Below are 23264 nucleotides of genomic sequence, written 5' to 3'. Positions count from 1 at the left end.
GCGATAGTGGACAGAAGTTGGACGGATCGGGGAATTATGTTGAGAGCTCCTGGCTTCCCCGATTAGTGGCGTGACCCGAATGTCCGCCGATGTGGAGCGCATTTGACCGGTTGATAGATTCGCCCGGTCGGTGTAGCTTGAAGATAAATTGATCTGCATGCACTGGAGGTATAGAAAATAACCGATCGGGCCGCCGTATGCAAACGGTCGAGCAATCACCGATCGTATATACATTAATTCTTCCCGCTCGCAGGCGGTTAACAAATGCTTACAAACATAGGAATTTAATTACAAACGACGACCGGGACCTACACGCAGGTCAAGCCCCCTCTTCGTCCAAAGATTACAAAAAAGAGGCTTAATGCCTAAACATAGCGAGGTGCTCGGAATTCCAAGTCCCCTCGATTACCCGACCAGTTGTCGTCTCCAGTCGGTATGTACCCGGGCGTATAATTGCGCTAATGACGTACGGCCCTTCCCAGTTTTGAGCTAATTTTCCGCCCTGCAAAGGCTGACTGGCCTCCCTTCGTCGTAGAACATAATCTCCAACCTGAAAATAACGAGGGTTGACCCAAACATCTTTAGAACTCTTAACGCGCTTCTGATACTCGGCCATGCGCCGAGCGGCTAGCTCTCTTTTTTCTTCGACCGCATCGAGGTCTACGGCCATCGCATGCTCATTCTCCTCCGCATTGTAGGTTCTTTCTCGATCAGTCGGGATCCAAGCCTCGATCGGGAGTCGGGCTTCAGCTCCATAAACCAGGGCGAAAGGGGTCTCCAAAGTAGCTTCCCTCGGGGTCGTCCGATAAGTCCATAAGACATATGGCAACTCATCGGCCCAACTACGACCAGCCGAGTGTAACTTCTTTTTCAGACCTTCCAAAATCGTCCGGTTCGCGTTCTCCACTTGACCGTTTCCCTGCGGGTAAGCCACCGACGACCGGACGTGAGTTGTCCCGATCGTGGCCAAAAAGTTCTGGAAGTATTGGCTTACGAATTGGTGGCCATTGTCGCTGATAAGGTGTACGGGCACGCCAAAGCGGGAAACCACATTGCGCCAAAGAAAACGAGCACATTGCTGAGAGGTGATCGTAGCTAAGGGCTCGGCTTCTATCCACTTGGAGAAGTAATCAATGGCGACGATCACGAACTTTCTCCGACCAGAGAGCTGAGGGAAGGGGCCCAAGATGTCTACCCCCCACCTAGCGAAGGGAATTGCGGTCGTGACCGGCTGATAGAAGGTTGCCGGTCGTCCAGGCATCCGGGCGTGCAGTTGGCACGTCTCACATTCCCGAGCTAACTTTTCACAGTCTAGCTGGAGGGACGGCCAATAGTACCCGATCAGCATGATACGACGGGCTAGGGATCGGCCTCCTTGATGCGAAGAGCAAATTCCCGAGTGCAGTTCCTTCATAACTAAATCGGCCTCAAATGCGTCATCATATAGCCGAGGAACTTGCCGGTCTGAACCGCGAATGTGCACTTAGTCGGGTTCAGCCGCAATTGGTACTTCCTCATGATCTGGAAGCACTCCCGAAGGTCCCGAGTGTGGTCGGATCGGTCCCGACTCTTGACCAGCATGTCATCGATGTAAGCCTCCATCGTTCGGCCCAGTAGATCGGCAAAGAGCATGTTGACCATCCTCTGGTAGGTCGCTCCTGCGTTCCGGAGACCGAACGGCATCACTCGGTAACAATACAGCCCATCCGGGGTCACGAAGGCTGTCTTGCTCTCGTCTTCATGGTGCATCATGATCTGATGGTACCCCTTAAAAGCATCCATGAAGCTCATTAATTCGGCCCCGGCCGTCTCGTCGACCATCTGGTGAATGCTCGGTAGAGGATACGGGTCGAGCGGACAGGCCTTGTTGAGGTCCGTGAAATCGATGCACATCCTCCATGCTGGGGGCTTAGGAACAAGAACGATATTTGCCACCCACTCGGGATAGATCACCGGACGGATGTGCTCGATCGCCGCCATCTTTTTGACTTCCTCCCTGACAAATTCGCGGCGATCGGAGGAAAGGTGTCGTGTTTTCTGCACGACTGGCTTAGCTGCGGGATCGACGGCCAATTTGTGACAGATGACCGATCGATCGATCCCGGGCATGTCTTCAGGCCCCCACGCAAAGATATCAGCATACTCCCGGAGTATGGCCAAAACTTCCGCTCGAAGCGCGGGGGTAAGGGCTCGGCCAATCTTGATCTTCCTATCCGGGCGGTCCTCGGATAAGGGAACTTCTTCTATTTCTTCGGAAGGCTCAGGCTGCTCCTTCCGTTCCTTAGCCTCCTCCTTGGCTATGGTGTTCACCCGGGAAGATGGACCAGAGTCACGTCTATTGACCGCTCAGGTGTAACATTTCCGGGCGGATTGGACATCGCCACGGACCACGCCGACCCCATTAGGGGTGGGGAATTTCATGCACAGGTGGGGCATAGAAATTATCCCACCGATCTTCATAATGGCGGGTCGGCCCAAGATAATGTTGTGGACGCAATGGAGGTTGACCACAACAAATTCCAGCTCCGTCTTGATCGACTTAGGAGGGGTGCCGATCTCTACCGGGAGCGTTATCTTTCCCTCGGGGTAAATGAGAGCCCCGATAAATCCTGACAGTGGTACACCGACCGGAGTCAGCTCCTTCCTGTCGAGGCCAAGCTTCTCAAACACGTCCAAGTATAGGACGTTCACACTGCTGCCCGTGTCAACCATAACCCTTTGGACGTCCGTGCCCTTAACGTCAATCGTGACCACGAGCGCCTCCACGCCGTGGTCGCTGCTGGTAGGTTGGTCCTCGAGGGTGAAGGTTATGGGCTCCATCTTCTGCCTCTTCCCGGTCTCCCGGGAATCCACTATTGCGACCGGGCAATTAGTCCGCGGTCGGGAAGCATCTTCCAGCCCACCAAAAATGACGTGGATGGTAGGCTTTCCAGACGGGCGGCTACCGGACGGGGGGTCAGGGTCCCGTCGGTCATCATGACGATCGTCCCTTCGGTCGTCTCTTCGGTCCTAACCTGACCGATCGGAGCGGTGATGAGAACGCCTGTGATCCCTCCGATCGGTATTTTTCTTATTGTCTTCTCTCTTCCCCACGCACTTGTCCAATTTTCCCAGGTTGAGCAGGTCTTCCAACAATTGGCGCAAGTGGGTACACTCCTCGGTGTCATGCCCGGCGCATCGATGGTAAGCACAATGCTTACTCTTGTCAGGGCCGTCTCGATCGGGATGGGGGAGTTTGATGAGATTGCAGGACTGGGCGTATTGCATGGCCTCCGCTGCGGATCGGTTCAAGGCCGTAAACTCGCCAGGCCTGGTGCGGGATCGGGGATTGTCATCTCCCGACCGATGCTCCGCCCGGCCGGCCGGCTTGCGGGACGAAGAGCCGACCTCCTGCAAGCGCTTTACGGCGTTCGCCTCGCCGGCGTTGGCGTAATCTGTGACCCTCCGAAGGGCTTCCTCGTAACTGGTCGGGGGGTGTAGGATGAAGTCCTGATACAAATGTCCCGCCCGGAGAGATATATGAAGCATGTGGGTGGCGGTCGCATCGTCCATAGGCTCGACCTCCCCGACCGCTGCTTTCCACTTGATGAGGAAATCGGTCAAGCTTTCCCCTTCTAATTGTTTGGCCTTCTCGAGATACATGTAGGACTTCCTCACCACTTTGGAAGTGATGAACTTCCTCACAAATTTGATCGCCAGGGTCTCAAATTTGTCGATCGACCCCGGTTGCAGGGTACGGAACCACTCTGCCGCCCGACCGGTGAGGGTCGAGTAGAAGGCCCTGCACATCACGGCGTCCGAAACGCCCTTCAGCATCATGTTGCTGAAAAAATCATTCACATGGGCCTCAGGATCTGCCCGTCCGTCATAACTCTTCTCTCCAGAGACCTTTAAGTCAAGCGGGTAAGGCTGGGCCATTACCGCTGCTGTGAAAGGCGTCTGGTGCAGGGTCAATTGGTTGACCGGGGGTGTTGCAGGGTACGCATTCCTGAGCTGCGCAACTTCCGCCTGGAGGTTATAGAGTAATCCTCGGGTTTCGTTGAGCTCGGCGGCTTGAGCGGCTTGGGCTGTATCCCGAGCACGTCGCCGTCGGTGAGATCTCGACCCGCTATACCCAGATGAAGCCTCCTGACTAGCCTCCTGCATCTGTACGTCTTCTTGCCCGCGGTTCGGGTCCTGGGGTCCCAAACGCTGGCGTATCTCCGGTCGAAGACGATCGAAAGCTACCGCTCGGGCAACTTCTTCAGGGTCCTCCGCTTGGACGGCCTGAGCTGGTGCCTCCATCGCATCAGCACCCCCCGACCCCAACCGCGAATGAGCCGAGCGTCGAGCCCGGGACGTGGACTGACGCTGCGGCTCTACCTGTGCGGTCGGTTGTACTGGAGGGGCGGCGGCTGGAGCTGTATAAGCTAGCGTATATGGTGGATAACCAACCGGGGGAGTGTAACACATCGGTTGGCCTGGCCAATACCCATACGGTGGAGGTGGGACCGGGTATGGATACTGGGCGGGATACATCATCGGCTGCTGCTGGTATGGCAGACCGGGTGTTGGGTATCCCGGTTGTACGTAATTCACCGGCTGCTGGGCGGCCGGGTATGCATTTGATGGATGCGGTGGTGAGAGGTTGAGGTTGAGGTCCATCGTCTGACCCTGCTGTTGGGTAGCATAGTGGTCGGAGGAGCTCGCCGCATCCGCCTGGTCGTCGGCAAAGTTGTTGTGTGCCCACGGATACATGTCGATATAGTGATCGGGTGCTCGTCAAGACGTTGGTTTCTTGCACGGGTCCCCACAGACGGCGCCAAAATGATACTGCTAATTATACGTAAGCAATATGAAATAAGCCGAGACCGAATAAAGCAAGTAAATGTCTTTATTGATCACGGTAAAGGCCCTAAGTACAATCTACTTGGTTGCTCTGAGTGCCGACTGACTGCGGTCGGGATTCTCTAACAACAACCTATCGATCGTCCAAAAGTCCCCTACACTGTAGCTACTGTGGGTATTTATAGCCGCTATGCCGGGGACAGGATTCCAGCCGTTCGGCATGTCCTCCACGTAGCCACCACGTGTCGTCCTCCCGGGTGCCCTGTCTGTCGTCGTAGAGAATCGCCACGTGTCTTTCGTCAGCTCTCTCGCCAAAGGGCCACCGCTCGGTGGTCGACACCGTCGCTCGGGCAACTCCCGGTCGGCCCCCGACCGGGCTCTTCTCAAGGAGCCCGACCTGTTACCTGCAAAGACAAAGAGGAAAAGACAAAGGTTTCTCGGTCGTGGTGAAGCTATGTCGGTCGGGATATTCCCTACCAATTATGTTTGTGTAATAACTTGTAAATTATACATGAGCTGCGACAAGCTCGACTAAAACAGAGTTGGTACTCAAACTTTGAATCTTTAAGTATGAAAATTATATTTCACCCACTCGATCACTCCTTTCGAGGCATAAACCGATCACTTTTGAGTTCATGCAATAAGTCTTACATGCATGCAATTGTGGGTATCAATTGAATTACTGCACTACTGGAAATTATGGAATTTTTCCAACCACCTGAAAGCGATCTTAAATCAAGTCGAAAGCCAAAAGTGGTCGGAAATAGCAACAAAGGGTTTTCCAAATGCCAAAAGTGATCGGAACAAGGCTTTCGACTTGATTTAAGATCACTTTCAGGTGGTTGGAAATTTCATAATTTCCAGTAGTGCGAGTAGATCAAACACGATGAAAGTAAAAGTCATGAATCATACCATACTAGCTATTATGCGAGATAATGAATGTAAATTACAAATTTGTTGTAAATAAATATATGTGGATATTACTAGATAGAATTATAATATGACAATATCTCTTCCTTTTTTATAATTCTTGTGACAAAAAGATGGAATCACCCACTTCAAACGCTCCATATTCTGGCATGACAGTTTGTCAATGGATACCCATACAAACTACGCCTACAACGAGGCACAAAACCTAGACCTCCCACATAGGGGAGCATGTCGATACCAGTGGACCACAAGCCACTTGGTCACAAAGAGCCCCTCCTTCATAGACTTTTATTAGTTCTACGGATATTGGAGTGAATAGGATGATTAATAGAAGTTGGATGATTCTCTCTGACCTATGGCTGCTCGTCACAAAGTATATCAACTTCTTCAGGCGGTGCAATTCCATCCTGAAAGCATCATAACTAATGAAGGCAAAACCATATACTCCCTCCATCCCATTTTACCTGTCTTACTTTTCTTTTCAGTTTATCTCAAAATAATGTCATCTTTCTAAAATTGAACATAACTATCACTCTACATTTCTCAATTTACCCTTTTGACTTTTCAAACTTCTAGAGGTAAGTACAATTGTATTTTGTACAAATAATACCTAATTTTGAGAGACAAAATTGAAAAGTTAGTAATATTTGTTATGTTGTATTAAAAATCGTGCAAAAAGTAATGAGACAATCAATTAGGGATGGAGGGAGTAATATAGTTCAGAACTACCTTAGCTTCATCAAATTAGTAGAGAAGAAGGAAGCTGATGAATCTCAACACCAGAGCTAAGGTCTGCTGATCTTTTTCAATTCATTTGAGCCACTTTGCATGGACCATAGTCCACACAATTGTGTAGACCATAAATAAAAAGTACATTTTTAATATACTAAAGGTACATTATTTATGTATGTAAAGTTCATTTTTTGAAAGTACATTTTTAATATACTAAGGGTACATTATTTTATATAATGTACTTTCAGTACAAAAATAATGTACCTTCAGTACAAAAATAATGTACTTTTAATATATTAAAAATGTACATGATATTTATGGTCCACACAATTGTGTGGACCATGGTCCATACAATAATTTGCCAAGCGTGGTAGTGTGGACCTTGTAACCCAACTGAGAGCACCGATAAAATAGCGGATCTCGGCCCTTAGACCGAAGGACACTAAGGCCATCCACATCTGTGGTATTGCACATTTTTTAAGAAAAAAAGAGCCATGTTGGCGGAAAGAGAGGCAAAAGAGAGAGAGAGTTGATATTACTAATTTACTGTGCAAGAGATGAGATTATGGCAGAAAAGTGGATCCCATTGAGAAGTGAGGCCAGCTGGGTGCACGACTCCGGCGCGCTGACAATGACATTTTCTTTAACCAATTTTATTTTATTTTTTCTCTCACTTCTATATTCTCTTTCCTAATCACACTCACAAAAACTTCTCAAAAATCACAAAATATCTCTACTATTATGGATGTTCTGAATGAGTGCATAGAAAGCGAACATGTGTTTGTTATTATCTTCGGCAAACAATACCTTTTCTCATATTATTTTCTAATATATTGCTTAATGGAATATACATTGTCATGCTGTGTTCTGTGTGTATCATATACATGCCACTCTATATATTTACATGTGTAGTTCTAAGTGTTGTATCACATATTGAATATGTTTCGCTCTTCTTATATGACTAAGTTAAGCATGGACATTCTCTTAACTTTAAATTAAATTAATTAATATCTTAATTAGACTTATAAAAAGAATTTGTTGTTTTTCATTTGGTTAACAATTATTTACTATAGGTCATAAACGTTAGAGATTTAATTATCTCACATCTCATATTCTCATAAATAAACATGATAACTAGAACATTAAGTACTAACTTCTAGAAACTATTGTTAAAGAGCTTAATATGTTCATGGTTTTCATACCACATAATAGTAACATTGGTTTTGTTAGGTTGCACTTGTTGTGGCTAAACTTGAGCTGCTCTTGTGTAACAATAGATCATATGAGCATATATATTGCATTAATATCAAATATAGATGTGTTCAGCGAATATAATGTCAATAACTTCAAAATTTATAAATGAATGTAGGTTAAATTCTAAGTATAGCTTTGCTAAGAAGAAAAATTCATATCACTAATTATAAATAATAGCACAAGGACAAATTATATGAATCTAGTGTAAAATTGAATTGATACTGATTCAAAAATAAACTATTATTTGTTCAAATCCAATTCCATTGATTATTGGTTATAACAATTATTTGACATGAGTCTGGCTGTTGCGAAATAACAACGATGAATTGGTAACAAGGCAGCAATGTCGCACGAGTGTGCTATTTAATGTAGGCTGGATTTACTGAAGAACAGAATGATGAAGTTCTGTAACGTGTTAATAAGAACATTACATTAAGAACATTTAACAACCATGGTATCGTATGCTTCCGACTTACAAACACAAAGCCTTATGCTCAGACTTAGAAGAGGGAGGAAGAAAGTTGAATACTTGCAAACACATAGCCCTATGCTCAGACTTAGAAGCTAAGAGGGGAGAAGAAAGCTGAATTGATTGAGTGATTATGATCGAGGAGGGGGGATGTTTATATAGTAATGAGATATAACAGCCCCTCCCATTCCAGCCACGCAATTGCGAGAAACAAGCGCTACCTTAGAGAAAAAAATAAGGAGATGAGAGAAGGTGTGCGGACTGGGTGACCACATGACATCGCGCACACGGGCGACGGGATGGTAGCGTGCATGGTTCCCCTTTATTTCCTCTCCATAACTCTTCAAACCTCTTAGACGATATTAATCCTTATAAAAGCCGAAAAGGGAAGTTCTACAAGCAATGTGGGACATTCAAAAAGACTCATTTTAAATGTTTTCCCAACAGTCTAGACATTAAAATTTACATCATATCTTGAGATTTAAAAATTATAAGTCCGATCCACACTTTTGAATATAATTTTTGCCCAAAAGGTAAATTAAGAGCGGCACTTATCTTTCTATGTCGATCACCCCTTAGACCAAGACCTTGATAATTAATATTTGATCCAAAAAAATTCACAAATCCTATGTCAATCCCACACAGATTGATATAATATGCCAATCCCAAAAGGATTGTTATGACAAAAATTATTATAATCCTCCCTTAACCGAATTTGAGGTTTTAGAATGTTTAATTTTTTTAATTTATTTTTTGAATATGATCAATGCAACATCTTACTATTTCACAATTAGAACTCTGTAAGCAAAATAACATGGGCAAAATTAATAAAAAGACTTCATCAACCTTCTAGACTAGTCATTTTGTATTCCAGTAGTGGGAGTCTTGTTGTCTAGCTACTAAGTTAACTAGTATTTGCACCCGTGCGATGCACGTCCATATATATATATATATATATATATATATATATATATATATATATATATATATATATATATATATATATATATAATGTAATATAATAAGAAGAGAATTTTTTTTAGGGCAATAAGAAGAGAATATTAATATATGAAAATCTAAAAATTTTGAAGCGATAAAAATTGTAATTTTATTAGAGATTATTGAAAACTTTCTTTGTACACAACATTTTTAGTTATCTTTAGAAATAGTACATTTTCGTTACAAATCAAATATGAGTATAGAAAGTTACCCGGTAATATATCGCAATTCAGGAATATATATAAACAAAAATTAGCTAGACTTAATACTTAGTCGACGGTTCGCATTCTCTCGCTTCACTCATGCGCTCTCGCCTCACTCCCGATTCTCTCTACCTTTGTCCGAAAATCTGCCTTCAACCATAACTTCTACAATTATTGTTTATGTTTTGCTTCTTAGATAAACTAAATCTTGTATTTCAGAGACGTAATCACGATACCAATTCCGATTTAGTCTCTGAACATCAACCCTACGTTACGTAGTTCGTTGTTCTTAATTTCTGTATATTAAAAGATCAATTCTGGAATTTTGGCCTAGCGATCTTCGTCTTAAGTTCATAAAATTGAAGTTTAACCATGATTGCACCGTCGATTTGAGAAAGCAGTCGAACACCCTTACTGAGCTAAGTTAACCTATTCCTGACTCCCTATACTTGCTTCAGTCCGTTTACTCTATTATTTGTTATAGATTTGTCTATATCTTTTTGTGTTTGTTAGATTAAGATCTTATTATCGTTTTATTTATGTGTTTCAATTAGGGTTTTACTAAAAAAAAATTAAGAGTAAATATAGACAAATCTACACCGTGTTCTTATAAGATGCAAAATTTTATCATTCTTTCCAAACTTCACTTCTATTACCAATTGAGTTGTCCATGCATGCAATTTTATCATGAAACTATAATAAGAAGAATTAAACACTAACAAAAGTACGTTCTTACACTAAGAAATCAACACTAACAAATAACATGAAACGGGGAGGCTGTGGGCCATGTCTGCCCTACTCGGGGTATCCGGCAAGGGGACCCTTGTCGCCTTATCTGTTCATCCTTTGTGCAGAAGGACTATCCATTCCTCTGCAACAGGCAGAGGCCCGAGGTGATATTCATGGGGTGAGGGTAGCCTGGGGTGCCCCGGCGATCACTCACCTATTGTTTGTTGACGACAGTTTATTGTTTTTCACGGCCACCCAACAGGAAGCCTTAAAAGTCAAGGACTGTTTAGACATGTACAGTTTGGCTTCAGGGCAGCTCATAAATTATGAGAAGTCAAGTGCGGTGTACAGTTCTAACACCGTGGCGCACATGCGTACTTTGATTTCTAATTGTTTGGGGGTTCGAGCCGCTACAGACTTGGACCGGTATCTGGGCCTCCCATCAGTCTGGGGGCGAAATAAGACTGCCACATTCCGATACATTGAGGAAAATGTGCAGGCCCGGATAGGTTTGTGGATGCATAGGTTTTTGTCCCGCGCAGGTAAAGAAGTTATACTCAAGAGTATAGCGCAAGCACTCCCGATCTTTACCATGTCGACGTTCTTGCTGCCGGTGTGTGTCTGTGATACCCTAGAAAAGATGTTCAACAGGTTTTGGTGGAGGGCGGTGGTACGGGGGCTCGGGGTATACATTGGGGAAATCAATATAAAAAACGTTAATTGAAAATATTGTAAATTGCAATGTTTGTACTTTCAGTGGCTTGGAACAAATTGTTGCTTAAAATTGTTGAATAACCAACCAAATACTTTCTTTAGCATTTTGATCTTTGGGTTACATCATATTTACCAATCGTCCAATATCTTTGGGGTACATTATAATTAAAATTTGTAATTTTACTACTTCATCTAAATTCCTTAAATTAGGAATTGCTTTATCCATAATAATTTATTCAACAATAATGGTTGAATTAAATGAACACTGAGCAAAACACCTAAAGGACTGGTACCGTTGATTCATTCATTGATCTTATATATATATGTCAATTCATTAAATTAAATATATTAGAACCCTTTGCAACAAAAAATACTTGATTACTATTTTTAAAAAAAGTTAGTAACAATTATAATGAATCTTCTATATTACATTGTATTCATATACTATGAGTTTTAAATAAACAAATTTGACATTAAATTACTTATGTATGTATAATCTTGCATTTGATTTACTTTCAAATATTTATTTAATTATAAACATTGGGCATTAACTCATTCGCGCAATGCGGGTGTAAAACTAGTTAATATATAAAGAAGCAATTAAGGCATAGCTAAGCTTGCTAAAATAATTGTGTTCTCTTTATAACACGTACACCATTGAAAGTTAACCATGTATGTTACAAAAGGACATTTGTACGAAAGATGAATAAAAATAATGAAGTGTGTGATACAAAGCGAGACTAGTAGCTCAAAGGTTTGTGTATCCAATTACTTATAAATAACTAGAAATTGAGTTTAGTCCTTGTGACTTTTTTTGTATAACTCTCTTTGCACCACCATGGTAATTTTGGTGTCTGACAAGTGGTGGATCTATGAGTTTTTTTTTTCTTTTTTTAAATTAATCTCAAAACTAATTCATTATAAAGCAAAATTTTATACAAGGTACCATACAAACTTTATTATAATGAGTGTGGTCCTTGGGCTGGTCATGTTTGCCAAGAATGGGTTGTATACGGTTAAGGAAACTGAGGCAATGGGGCTAGGGAAGCGCTAAGTTGGATAAAAGACAGGAGTTGGAGGAAGGTCTTTTTGGAGATTAATGCCCAAATTGTGACCAAAGCAGTGATAGGGGTGCAAATATTTCACCCTTTGGTGTTATTATTGAAGATATTCAGGAGCTGCTGCGTCAAATGCCATTGGTTTCCTTTCGCTACATATGTCGTAGTAACAATATGATGGCTTGTTGTTTAGCTAAAAGAGCTCTTAGTTACCTAGGAGAAGACAGAATTGAATTGTTTGATTATATCCTCGATCGTTTTCTAAGTGGTCCCTCTTGTAACAGCTTCAGTTCAAATTAATATATTGGTTTTTGGTTTGCTTTCAAAAAACAAAACTTTATTATAATAAAAGATTTTTCGAATATTATTAATAGAATTAATTAACTCGGTGACCGAAATTAACCAAAACCAATAATTAAAGGTATAAACAATAAAATACAAAGTATGAAGCTTAATGAGAATGCCTTGTATTAAAAATTCGTGTAATGATTATAATGTAGAATGTGTTGTTTTAACGAGACAATAAAAAGGTATATATATCAAACCCGTAACACCATAAGAAAAGGGTGGATAATTATGGCGTTTGACCAAGTCCGTCCGTCTCACCTACCCTCGTTACTTTCCCTCGCGCACAAAAGGTGGTAAAAAATATGGTGGTAGATCTAAATAAAATCTCTCAAATTTCGATCATTTTCCTATTTTCTCTCACTTTCTTACTTCTTTTTCTTTTCTTCTTCCTGCACCATTCTTCTATTTCTATTTCTAGATTATCAATCCGCATTCTTGGCTGCCGGACCTAGCTTAAAAAATAACTTCATATTTAATTGAAGATTGATATTGTATAAGCTTATATTTCTTTAAAGTGTGGAGTTGTACAGTGAATATATAGACAAACACATGATAGTGGTATTGATAACATTGTCTTATAGCACATTTGTCTCCTTATTGTTGCTTTTATACCTATCAAATGATAACTCGGAATTTCTAGCTAATATTTATTTAGCATTATTCATGAGTAAGATTTGTTTAATACTATATGATAGATTTAAAGTTGCAAAATATTTTTAAAGTGCATATAATAAGCTTAAAATGTTCTACCTTTGTAAAAATCTTTTAAAATGCTTTTTTATTAAAAAAAAAAAAAAAAAGTCCCACCATTTTAAGTAATTAATGAAATAAGGATCTATTTGACTGATTGTTATATTGGAAAAAGCAATTGCACATTGAACTGCAAAGATGTTTATACTTTATATTACTTCTTAAATTCTCAAAAACAATATATATATATATATATATATATATATATATATATATAAAAGTTTCTGTGTGTGTGGTAGATTATTTTATTTTCCTACGAAATTACAATTACTTTTTCTCTAATTTCTTCTTTTCAACTAAACGCCCCGGTAAATATTAAATACTCTGTATTAAATTTAAATTTCATTTGCCAAGCACATTTTGCTCAGATGACATGTAGTAACCTCTCTCATGTGGGAGGTCATGACATCGAGACTTAGCAAAGTAATAGAGTCAGTAGCATTCAAAAAAAAAAAAATTATTTCCATTTCTCATATATTCCTATACTCATGGTCTTTTATTTTTCATTATTATTTGAAAATAAAATACATAAAATAGCTTTTCAAATTTAATTGTTATGGTTGAACCCCAATGTGGGGGATTAACTCTTTATGCTTCAGTAGGTTGGAAAAGTATGTATCAAAAGATACTAAATTGTAATAGAGTGAATAGTATTAAAAAAAAATAACAACAAAATATATTAATTACTTTTTCCAATTTAATTTGGTGGTGTACATGTTAATAATATCGGGAAAATAGACCTCCCCCCTCCCCCCCCCCCACCCCCCCCCCCACTCCCTCGAGTTATATACAATTATACATATAGCACTTTTTTTCCTGAATTATTCAAGTGGTTGTTTTTCTCCTGAAATGTTAAATGGACATATTTACTCTTAAAATAAATATTTAAAATAAATATTTCATTTATTTTTCTTCTCCAACAAATTATGAGTTTATGACCACAATTTGGTTCAAACCAAACAGACACTATAGCAACCAAACAGAAATATTTCAATTACAATTTAAAATCGAAACCCGATATTTAGAGTTTATTAAAATCGCGAACCGGAACGGCCGGTTCATGTTTTGAACTGATTTTTTTTTTTTAAATAAAGACGGTTCATAATCGCGAACTGGATCCAGAACTGCCGGTTCACGGTTCAAGATCCAGTTTTTTAGATTCATAATTTTAATAAAATGAAATCCAAATATTGGGTTCTGGATCTGAATCATAACCGATAACTTTTAATTCGATTGCTATAGTGTTCGGTTTAGTTCGAACCGAACTGTGGTCATCCCTGAACGGATGCACAAGAAAAGAATAGCCAGACATGAAAGATGAAAGAATCTGATTGAAGGATAGTAAAGCCTATAACTTGAATGGATAAAGAAGTCGAGCTACTTGATTGGATTGAGAGGCGATGCTTATGCCTCTTCTTTATCGATAGGATTCCCATCATTGAAAGTCTGCGGTGGAATTCCCGTTTACCCACAACGGAGGAGCCCCCCTAAAGCCTTTTTTCTTTGTCAGATCAAAGCAAGAAAGTGAAAGGAATTAGGACCTAAGACCCTCGTAGACCTGAAAGCACCTACTCCCTTAGGGCTCGCAGCATTTCCCATCCGTCCGGTCAAGCAACTAGTTAAGAATTAGCGCAACTATCCCAGCCCGGATCCAACTGCTTTTAGGTCTTTTCACGACTCTACTGCTATTAACTCATCCGCTGGGATTGGAATGCTTGACTGCTCCCGAAAAAGTATAAATGATATAACTTTAGATGGCCATATTATTAAAGTGGTAAGAATGGATTTCGTTCACGCGTCAACAACCATACATACCGCTCGAGGTTCAGGGTTCATCATGGAATGGGATGATAATAGCTCCTCCGCATCCCAAAGCGTGAAAGAAAACCTAATAGCTCTTAGAACCCACCATAACCAGTTCCTCAAGGTATGGAGACACCCCTTCTCCCCTGGCTAATATGGTTACGGTGGAATAGGCAGATTATTTTAAATTGATTCTAAAAGAACCTATTTCACCAAGTAGTGCAGGGGGCACCAATCCAGGGGAAGAGGAGAATCTCACTTTGAGAGTACGAGTCCCCCCCAACTTTAGGTAATTCTTTTCTCAGATACTTGTAGCCGGGAGGGCTTAATATTTATCCTTTTTTTAAAGCGGGGGGAAGGGACACAAAATCGGAGCCAAAAAAGGAAAAAGTTGAATCTAGAAAAGTCTTCTATCAAGGTAATGGAATTTAGTGAAATTTCACGTATACGCAATAATTTGTTGGAGAAGAAAAATAAATAAAATATTACTTTAAGGGTAGAAATATCAATTCAATATATCATAGGTGAAATCGTCACTTTTAAAATAATTGAGGAAACTAATGTGTTTACATGAATAATTCATAAAGAAAAAGTGCTATAAGTATATATGGCATGAAAAAAGTGTCATTTTCCCTAATACTCCGTAATATCTTATGAACTAAAAATCAATGGAATTTCTCAGTGGCACCTGAAGTAATTCTTCTTGATTTTGCAAGCGGGTAGGAGGATATGCTGCTGCTCTTCTTCACCGCTCCCCTTCGCTGAAGCGGCTAGTAATCGGATCTTCATCGTGAAATGGCGAAGAGCATCTGGACAGGCCTTTCTCCGCCTCCGGCACTTCCGCTTCAAGTTTCCCGGCCGATAGTTGCGCCGCCCTCATCGTGTTCATTCCGCCCTAGCTCCTTGAGAACGAGAATCCACGCTTCTATTCACAGTTACCCTCTTGCCAGCAAGATTATGGTTAGCAGTGAGTAACATTGCTTATTCTCTTCATTTAGTGCATACACACACATGAAGCAACATGGGATTGGCATTCTGTATTTTTAATTTGGTATTTGATTTGATTTTCTTCGTGAGCTTGCTTTAATTTACCGGTGTTTGCAATTGGTAAGGAGATTGATATGATTTTTTGTGCGGACAGATTTTTCTCGTGATATTAATCAGCCTGGAGTGTAGGGTTTTGGTGCCATGTGAGGAAAATGGAGAAAGTTGAATAATTATAATTTATGAAGTTAAAATATAGATGAGGAAGTTCTATCGGAGGAATTTCTGCTCTCATGACAGTGAATGTCTCAGTGATTTAGGTAAATAACTTTGAGTGCATAATTATGTGATTGGATAGATAAGCTTTATGGAGTTTCTTCTCTGTTCTGGTTCTCTTGTAGCAGTTATGCAATTGTTATACCATAGACCAGGGAACCCTAATACAAAAATTTTATACCTTCAATTAATACATTTTGTATCTACCGTTAAGAGTTTATGTACATGTAAACAAATAATATGATAGCTACAGGTACAAAAATTATCGACTGCAGGTACAGAATGTGTCAATTATAGATACAGAATCTAACTTGATAATTGCTGACACATAATATGATAGCTACAGGTATAGAAACAATCAACTACAGGTCAGAATGTGTCAACTATAGATACAAAATTTTAAGGTTATTTTTGGACCAGGGTTTACAATGCAATGTAAACCCTGGTCCATGGTATAATTTGCCGCAGTTATGGGCCTTAGTCTATAATCTCCAACTTTCTTTCCCTTATTGATTTGCAACTGGATGGCTAATTATTTAGATGGCTTATGTTACTGTCTGTTAGACTTTGAAAAGTTGAAGTTTAAAGCTTTTGGAAACAGAAACCTCAAGAAATGTGGTGGGCTTCCTCATAAAAGTGGGAACCTTAACATATAAGAGAGACCTGAAACAAGATTTCTCTTTGATTTTCACATCTTTTGTTTATGGAAGAAATATTATCTGGTTTTAACTTGATTCCTTATTTGTAATGCTTATCCCCCAAGAACCAACATTCCACATTGATATAAAGGAAACTAATGTGGTTTGTATTTTGTGGCTATGTCTTTCTGTGCAACTTTTTGGTTAAATGTTAACAAAAGACTGAAAAGAGCGAATCAACTGATGTGCACATAAGGCATCTATTTGTAACACTGTAACAATCTTAAGATACCACATTTTAAACACTAAAATGCCAGCCTTAACAGAGTTTCCTAAAAGAGTTGGATTAAGTAGTAACAATCCTCCCTTGTTGGAGCTTTATTTTCCTAAAATAATGCCTCAATTAATAAATGTGTCGAGGTGTTTTCCACCAGGAATGACAGATTGTGTAAGCTGCAGTTATAATCAACTTGTTGGACCCGTTAAGGTTATCTTTTGAGAACTTAATAGCTTTCCCAAGTTGAGCTTCTGTCTGCAATAGTGTGCCAACTCATTGTCGCAACCAACGGTTTTAGATAGATGATAGAGGTGATCAATCAGTTTTGCTTAAATGTCAAATACAAGAACATACTTCTGATAGTTTCAATACTTGTTGCCTATCAAGGGGGTGAGTACTGAGTAGTATTAATTTCATTTATCCGTGTTGAAGTAAGCACTATCTTCTGTGCTGAGTAGAGATGACTAATAACTCTGGGGACTTGAATTGTTCAAATTTTTCGGAAAGTCCCAAATATGATTATAAAAAAGTATATTCTTTCATTAAGGTGTTATTTCAAATCCAGCTCCGAAGTCTCTCTCCACCCTTCCCTTTTTCATGTCAAGAAAAGAAAGCTGATAATCTTTAATAAGAACCATAATATGTATTTAAAAAAAAAAAAAAAAAAAAAAGGTTCCACTTTCCTGTAGGTAGTGTCAAACTCTTTAGGGTCTCAATCTCTAGTCACATTCAGTTCTTGACCCATAGCTTGATCTGTATCCCTGAGTCTAACACCTTCTTTCATTTTGTGAGTAATTCACAATAAACATCTGATGCAAATTAGTCTCAAAATGTTGAATTCAAGATAAATATAATAGCCAAGGTTTGATGAAAGTGATCATTTGAACTTGTTAATTTCATCTTTTGATCACTGAATTAAGTTTCTTCTGTTTGCCTTTTTCTTTTTTTTTTTTTCTTTTTTTTTTTCCTTTTTTGGCAATGGTAGCATGATACTGTATGCCATCAGATCCTTGGATTCATTTTCCTTATCATATGTGTGTCCAAGCTAGTTATAGTTTTTCAAAAATCAGTGAGAAAAATCTAGAATTGTTCCACAGCTATTCAGTACAAATATTATGATGTAGACACATGAATCTAGAGGGGGTGGATACATGAATTTCAAATCTTTGATCAGAATCTTTAGGATGTAGATGATTGACATCTTTAGGGCATAGTATCTCTTTTGAAAGTCCTAAATTTAAAAAAGCAGCATTATTTCAATCTTCATATGATATTTTTTTTCCCTACCTAACTGCCTAACCCATTTTGAAGATTGAAAATAATAAGGTACTTTTGAGGAAAATACAGTATGGTGGAGGTAAAAATTACATGCATTCAAGCTCTAGCTCATGTTCTGTTGTTCAGCACATTTATGGTAAATGAGCCCAGCCGGTTTGTGAGCTTGAGAATCTCCATGACACTGGCCACAATTTTACCTGGAGATAGATCTGGGCATGACTAAATAGATACTAGTAATATTCTTAAAAATTCATTGCACTTCCACTCTACTGTTACTCGTGATTCACTTTTGCTTTATAAGATGTGTGAATGTGTGGTCCTAGAGGTTCAGCTTTGCCTTTTGCAGCTTGTAAGTTCCACTTCTGCATTTTGAACCACAGATTTGCCATATACCACTGATGAAAATCATTTGATGAAGGAATTTTCAACGTTCGGTCAGATAGCTGAAGGTATATTCTTTTTGGTTTTGCTGCCTCCCGCATATCTGTTGGTTGCTGATTCATTCTTTCTATACTCCTTATCAGTTAAGATTGTCAAGGATAGAGGATCAAAGACATCAAGGGGATACGCATTTATCCAATACACATCTCAAGAACATGCCATGCTCGCCCTAGAACACATGGATTCCAAGGTTTAACACTTGCCAACATCATCGCATCCATTCTTGATATCCATTAGTGTTTGATTTTGAATTCTTAGTTTATGTTCCCTTTGCTTTTAGTACTTCGATGGCAGGGTAATCCATGTAGATCTAGCGAAGCTTCGGAAAAAGGATTTCGGTGGTTATGTAAAGACATGTGGCCCCCCTTCGGAAACAAAAACATCTCCTATACAGGAGGAGAATCAATAAGCTTTGGACTGGTGCTGTAAACATCTTTCTTCTGATCCTTTTCATTGGCAGTTAACCTGCAGCCTACTCCAGCGTCAGTGTTGGGCATATAATATAATATATAAACATAAATGTACAGTCCAACTATCAGTAGGCATTTAGTTGCAATGGAGCACATGTTTCAATTTGGTATCAGAGCTATCCCTGCTTCGCTTAGTCTTTTAGTTGAGATGGAGCCTATGTCAATAACAGTTTTCATCCAGGTTTTGAACTGAATTTCTGGACTTTGTTTATGGAGCTATGTAAATGCACAGTATAGTGTATACAGGCAAGCTGAAGTTATATTTACAGTGTTATCAGTTTAATGTTTAAGCTAAAAGAAAATGTGATGAGTTGCAGGCCACTCTGTTTTCGTGACACTAAAGCTAAGGGTGTGTTTGGAAACTTGGAAAATAATTTTTGGAAATCATTTTCCGGGTTTCCAGTATTTGGATGTGTTTGGAAAATCAAGTCAACGGAAATCATTTTCCGGGTTTCCAGATAGGCTTATTTTGGAGGAAAATGACTTTCCTTTTTTTTGGGAAGTCATTTTCCAACTTTTACACTAACATCATACTACCACCATCACTACCACCAGGACAAGACCACACCACCACCACCATACCATCGCAACCACTGCCACCACCATCGCCAACACCATCAACACCATACCACTATCACTATCATCACCACCAGTACAAGACTTCACTACTACCGTCGCCACCACCATCACCGCCATACCACCACCAGTTATTATTATTATTGTTGTTGTTGTTGTTTTGAATTACAAGACTTTGGTGAGTTATTTTGATATCTTATTAGTTTTTTTTTTTTAATTTAAAATTGTTATTATATTATTATATATTAATATTCTAAATAAAATAATTAAAATATTTTTTTTTTGAATGCAAATAATTAAAATATTTAATTATACAATTCTACTCATTTTTTTAGAATTTCAATTCCATTTTTCCTCAAATATTTTTTCGAACCAAACATGGCCTTAAGGTGGATTTGAGAGAGCCATAAATTGTTTTAATGTGGTAGATTGTTTCAATCACCCTTTAAAAGACCATTTGGATAAATTGCAATCGAATTTGATACATCTGTCATATATTGACACGTTGGAGTTTTTGGATTAGTAGATGGCCTTGGATGGGGTTGAGAAAAGCTACATTTCATATTAATTACTTATAACTTGACAATGACTTAACTTAGCTACCTTTCCTCTTTAATCTTTCCCTAATATTGACATGACATTATTTTAAAAAATAAAAAAAATTCTTTATTTATTGATTTCTTTACAAGTTAATAATAATAATAATAATAATAATAATAATAATAATAACCATGCTAGATTTTTATCTATTTATTATTGTGTTTTTTTTTTTATTGTTATACTTGAGAATGCTTTTCACTAATAAAATGTTTTAACTATTTAATTTTTTAAATTTAGTGAGTCATTTTAACTTATTAGAACATCAAAGAGATGCTAGAGGATGAAAAATGTCATTAAATAATCATTTTCCATTAAGAAAACACATATTAATGAATATTAAGAACAAACCAGGACTATGTGGTATAATGGTATCCGGGTTGGACTTCCATTTGGAAGGTTGTAAGTTCGAGCCTCAGTGGAGGCGTTATTAGCTCTTTGTGTTTTAGTAGGTTGAGAAAGTATATGAATAGATACTACAATCTAATAGAGCTAGTAGCTTTCAAAAAAAAAAAAAAATATTAAGAACAAAAAATTAATAGAATAATAAAACTAAGAAATTACCCTAGAGCTGCGATACTGAGTGGGATCACGTATGGTACCAGGGCATCAGTCTCAGCCACATGGTACCAGGGCATCAGTCTCAGCCTTCGTGGTTGAAACCGGATGGTACCAGGGCATCAGTCTCAGCCTTCGGAGTAGCCACGGGCTTGGTACCAGGGCATCAGTCTCAGCCTTCGGAGTAGCCACGGGCTTGCAATCAACCACCCTTCATGTACCGTTGTTGAGACAGAAGCAGTCTCAGCACCACCCTTCATGTACCGTTGTTGAGACAGAAGCAGTCTCAGCCTTCGGAGTAGCCACGGGCTTGCAATCAACCACCCTTCATGTACCGTTGTTGAGACAGAAGCATACCAACAGACAACGGAATGGTCTCAATACCTAGAAAGAACGAGGGCACACCCATAGAGCAGTCACGAGGGCACACCCATAGAGCAGTCACATGAGCCGGTACCGTTGTTGAGACAGAAACATAGACAGAAGCATACCAACAGACAACGGAATGGTCTCAATACCTAGAAAGAACGAGGGCACACCCATAGAGCAGTCACATGAGCCGGATCAGATCCCATAAATAGAGAGACATCCGTCTTGGAATGTGAGAAACTAGCAGAAACCAGAAAATCATGCAAACGAGTAAACCAAGCACGGGGAACTTGCTTAAGCCCATATAAAGAATGTTGAAGGAGACAAACGTGCCCGGGCATCGTTTTGTCTTCATAACTAGGGGGCTGGCGCATATAAACCGTCTCAGCGAGATTGCCATTTAGAAAAGCATTGTGTATGTCCAACTGTCGAATAGTCCATCCACGAGAAATAGCTAAGGATAAAAGAAGACGTACCGTAGTCCGTTTAACAACGGGACTAAAGGTCTCAAAGAAATCCTCGCCGGCAATTTGATTGAATCCCTTGGCAACTAACCGAGCCTTGTAACGCTCAATCGAACCATCGATCTTTCTCTTGGTTCTAAACACCCACTTACATCCAACTACATTCATACCTGATTTAAAGGGAACAAGCCTCCATGTATTGTTGTGCACTAAGGCATTAAATTCCAAATCCATTGCATCCCGCCATTCAGGAAATTTAACCGCTTGAGTAAAACATGTAGGTTCAGGAGTAACAGCAGCATTAGATAAAGCAACATGATCATGTGGTCCCGAACTTCTCGTATTCATTCTATAAGAGCGAACGGGTGAGGGCACGTGACGAGACCGACCACGAGGCCAGCCTCTTGGCCGAGGAGACGACTGGTCCGTGATTGTCCGCTCGGACTCGGTCACGGGCTCGGCAGTAACAGGCTGCTGGCAGTGGTGGTCAGAAGCGGCTATGGGCGCGGCAGGAGGGTCACGAGTCGTGAAAATAGTCAGATCACCACCAGAAACAATTGGTGCAACACCCCACGGCTCCGAACGTGGTTTTGGAACCTGCGAATCCACAGAAGCAACAAAAGGAAAGACAGCCTCATCGAATCGCACATGGCGACAGATAAAAACCTTGTTAGTGTTAGTGTATAAACAACGATAGTCACGAAAAGATGGAGGATATCCTAGAAAGACACAAGGGGATGACCGAAACTGTAGTTTGTTGCGATTATAGGGACGCAGATTTGGAAAGCATAAACACCCAAAAACATGCAAATATGAATAAGATGGAGGAGACCGATGCAAAAGATAATGAGGAGATTTATCAGATAAGACAGGAGTGGGCATTTTATTGATTATATAAACCGCAGTTTCAAAAGCATAATCCCAAAAATGAGACGGAACAGAGGATTGAGCCATTAATGCTAGTCCCGTTTCAACAACATGCCTATGCTTACGTTCTACCCTGCCATTTTGTTCATGAGTATACGCACATGATTGCCTATGACGAATACCTAAAGACGAAAGAGTGGAACCAAGCTTTATATATTCTCCCCCTAAATCAGATTAAAAAGAAATAATCTTGCGAGAAAAGGAACGTTCAACTTGTGACCGAAACTTATCTAATATAGCATACAAATCAGATTTAGCACGCATGGGATAATACCACATATAACGAGTGTAATCATCCACAAACAACACAAAATATTTAAAGCCAGACGCAGAAAGTAATGGCACAGGGCCCCAAATATCTGAATAAATTAATTCCAAATGATGCGTACTAGTAGTTTCGACACGAGACAAAGGAAAACGAGAAAATTTTCCTAATTGACAAGAGAAACAGACATTGGGAAGATCACTAGAATTAAATGTACCAACAGACGAAGAGGCTAAAATTTTACGTAAGACTCGAGAATGAGGATGCCCCAACTACATGTGCCAAACGTAAGAGGACCGTGCAACAACAAATGCAGCAGGGGAAGCAG

At 40.0% G+C, this 23264-nt stretch overlaps 1 protein-coding gene across 1 annotated transcript; it reads left to right on the top strand.

Annotated features, from left to right (window-relative positions):
• The first annotated feature begins 15476 nt into the window (after positions 1-15476).
• LOC109157141 (glycine-rich RNA-binding protein 4, mitochondrial) lies at positions 15477-19470 on the top strand. The gene is made up of 4 exons (XM_019305039.1): positions 15477-15783; positions 18650-18718; positions 18794-18900; positions 18991-19470. Exons 1-4 carry the CDS (start codon positions 15612-15614, stop codon positions 19117-19119), a joined length of 477 nt encoding a protein of 158 aa, XP_019160584.1. The 5' UTR covers positions 15477-15611; the 3' UTR covers positions 19120-19470.
• The last annotated feature ends 3794 nt before the right edge of the window (positions 19471-23264 follow it).

The sequence above is a fragment of the Ipomoea nil genome, unplaced genomic scaffold (genome assembly GCF_001879475.1).
Source record: "Ipomoea nil cultivar Tokyo-kokei standard unplaced genomic scaffold, Asagao_1.1 scaffold2761, whole genome shotgun sequence".
NCBI lineage: Eukaryota > Viridiplantae > Streptophyta > Magnoliopsida > Solanales > Convolvulaceae > Ipomoea > Ipomoea nil.
Note: the sequence above shows the minus strand (reverse complement) of the source record. Positions and strands in the feature narration are given on the sequence as shown.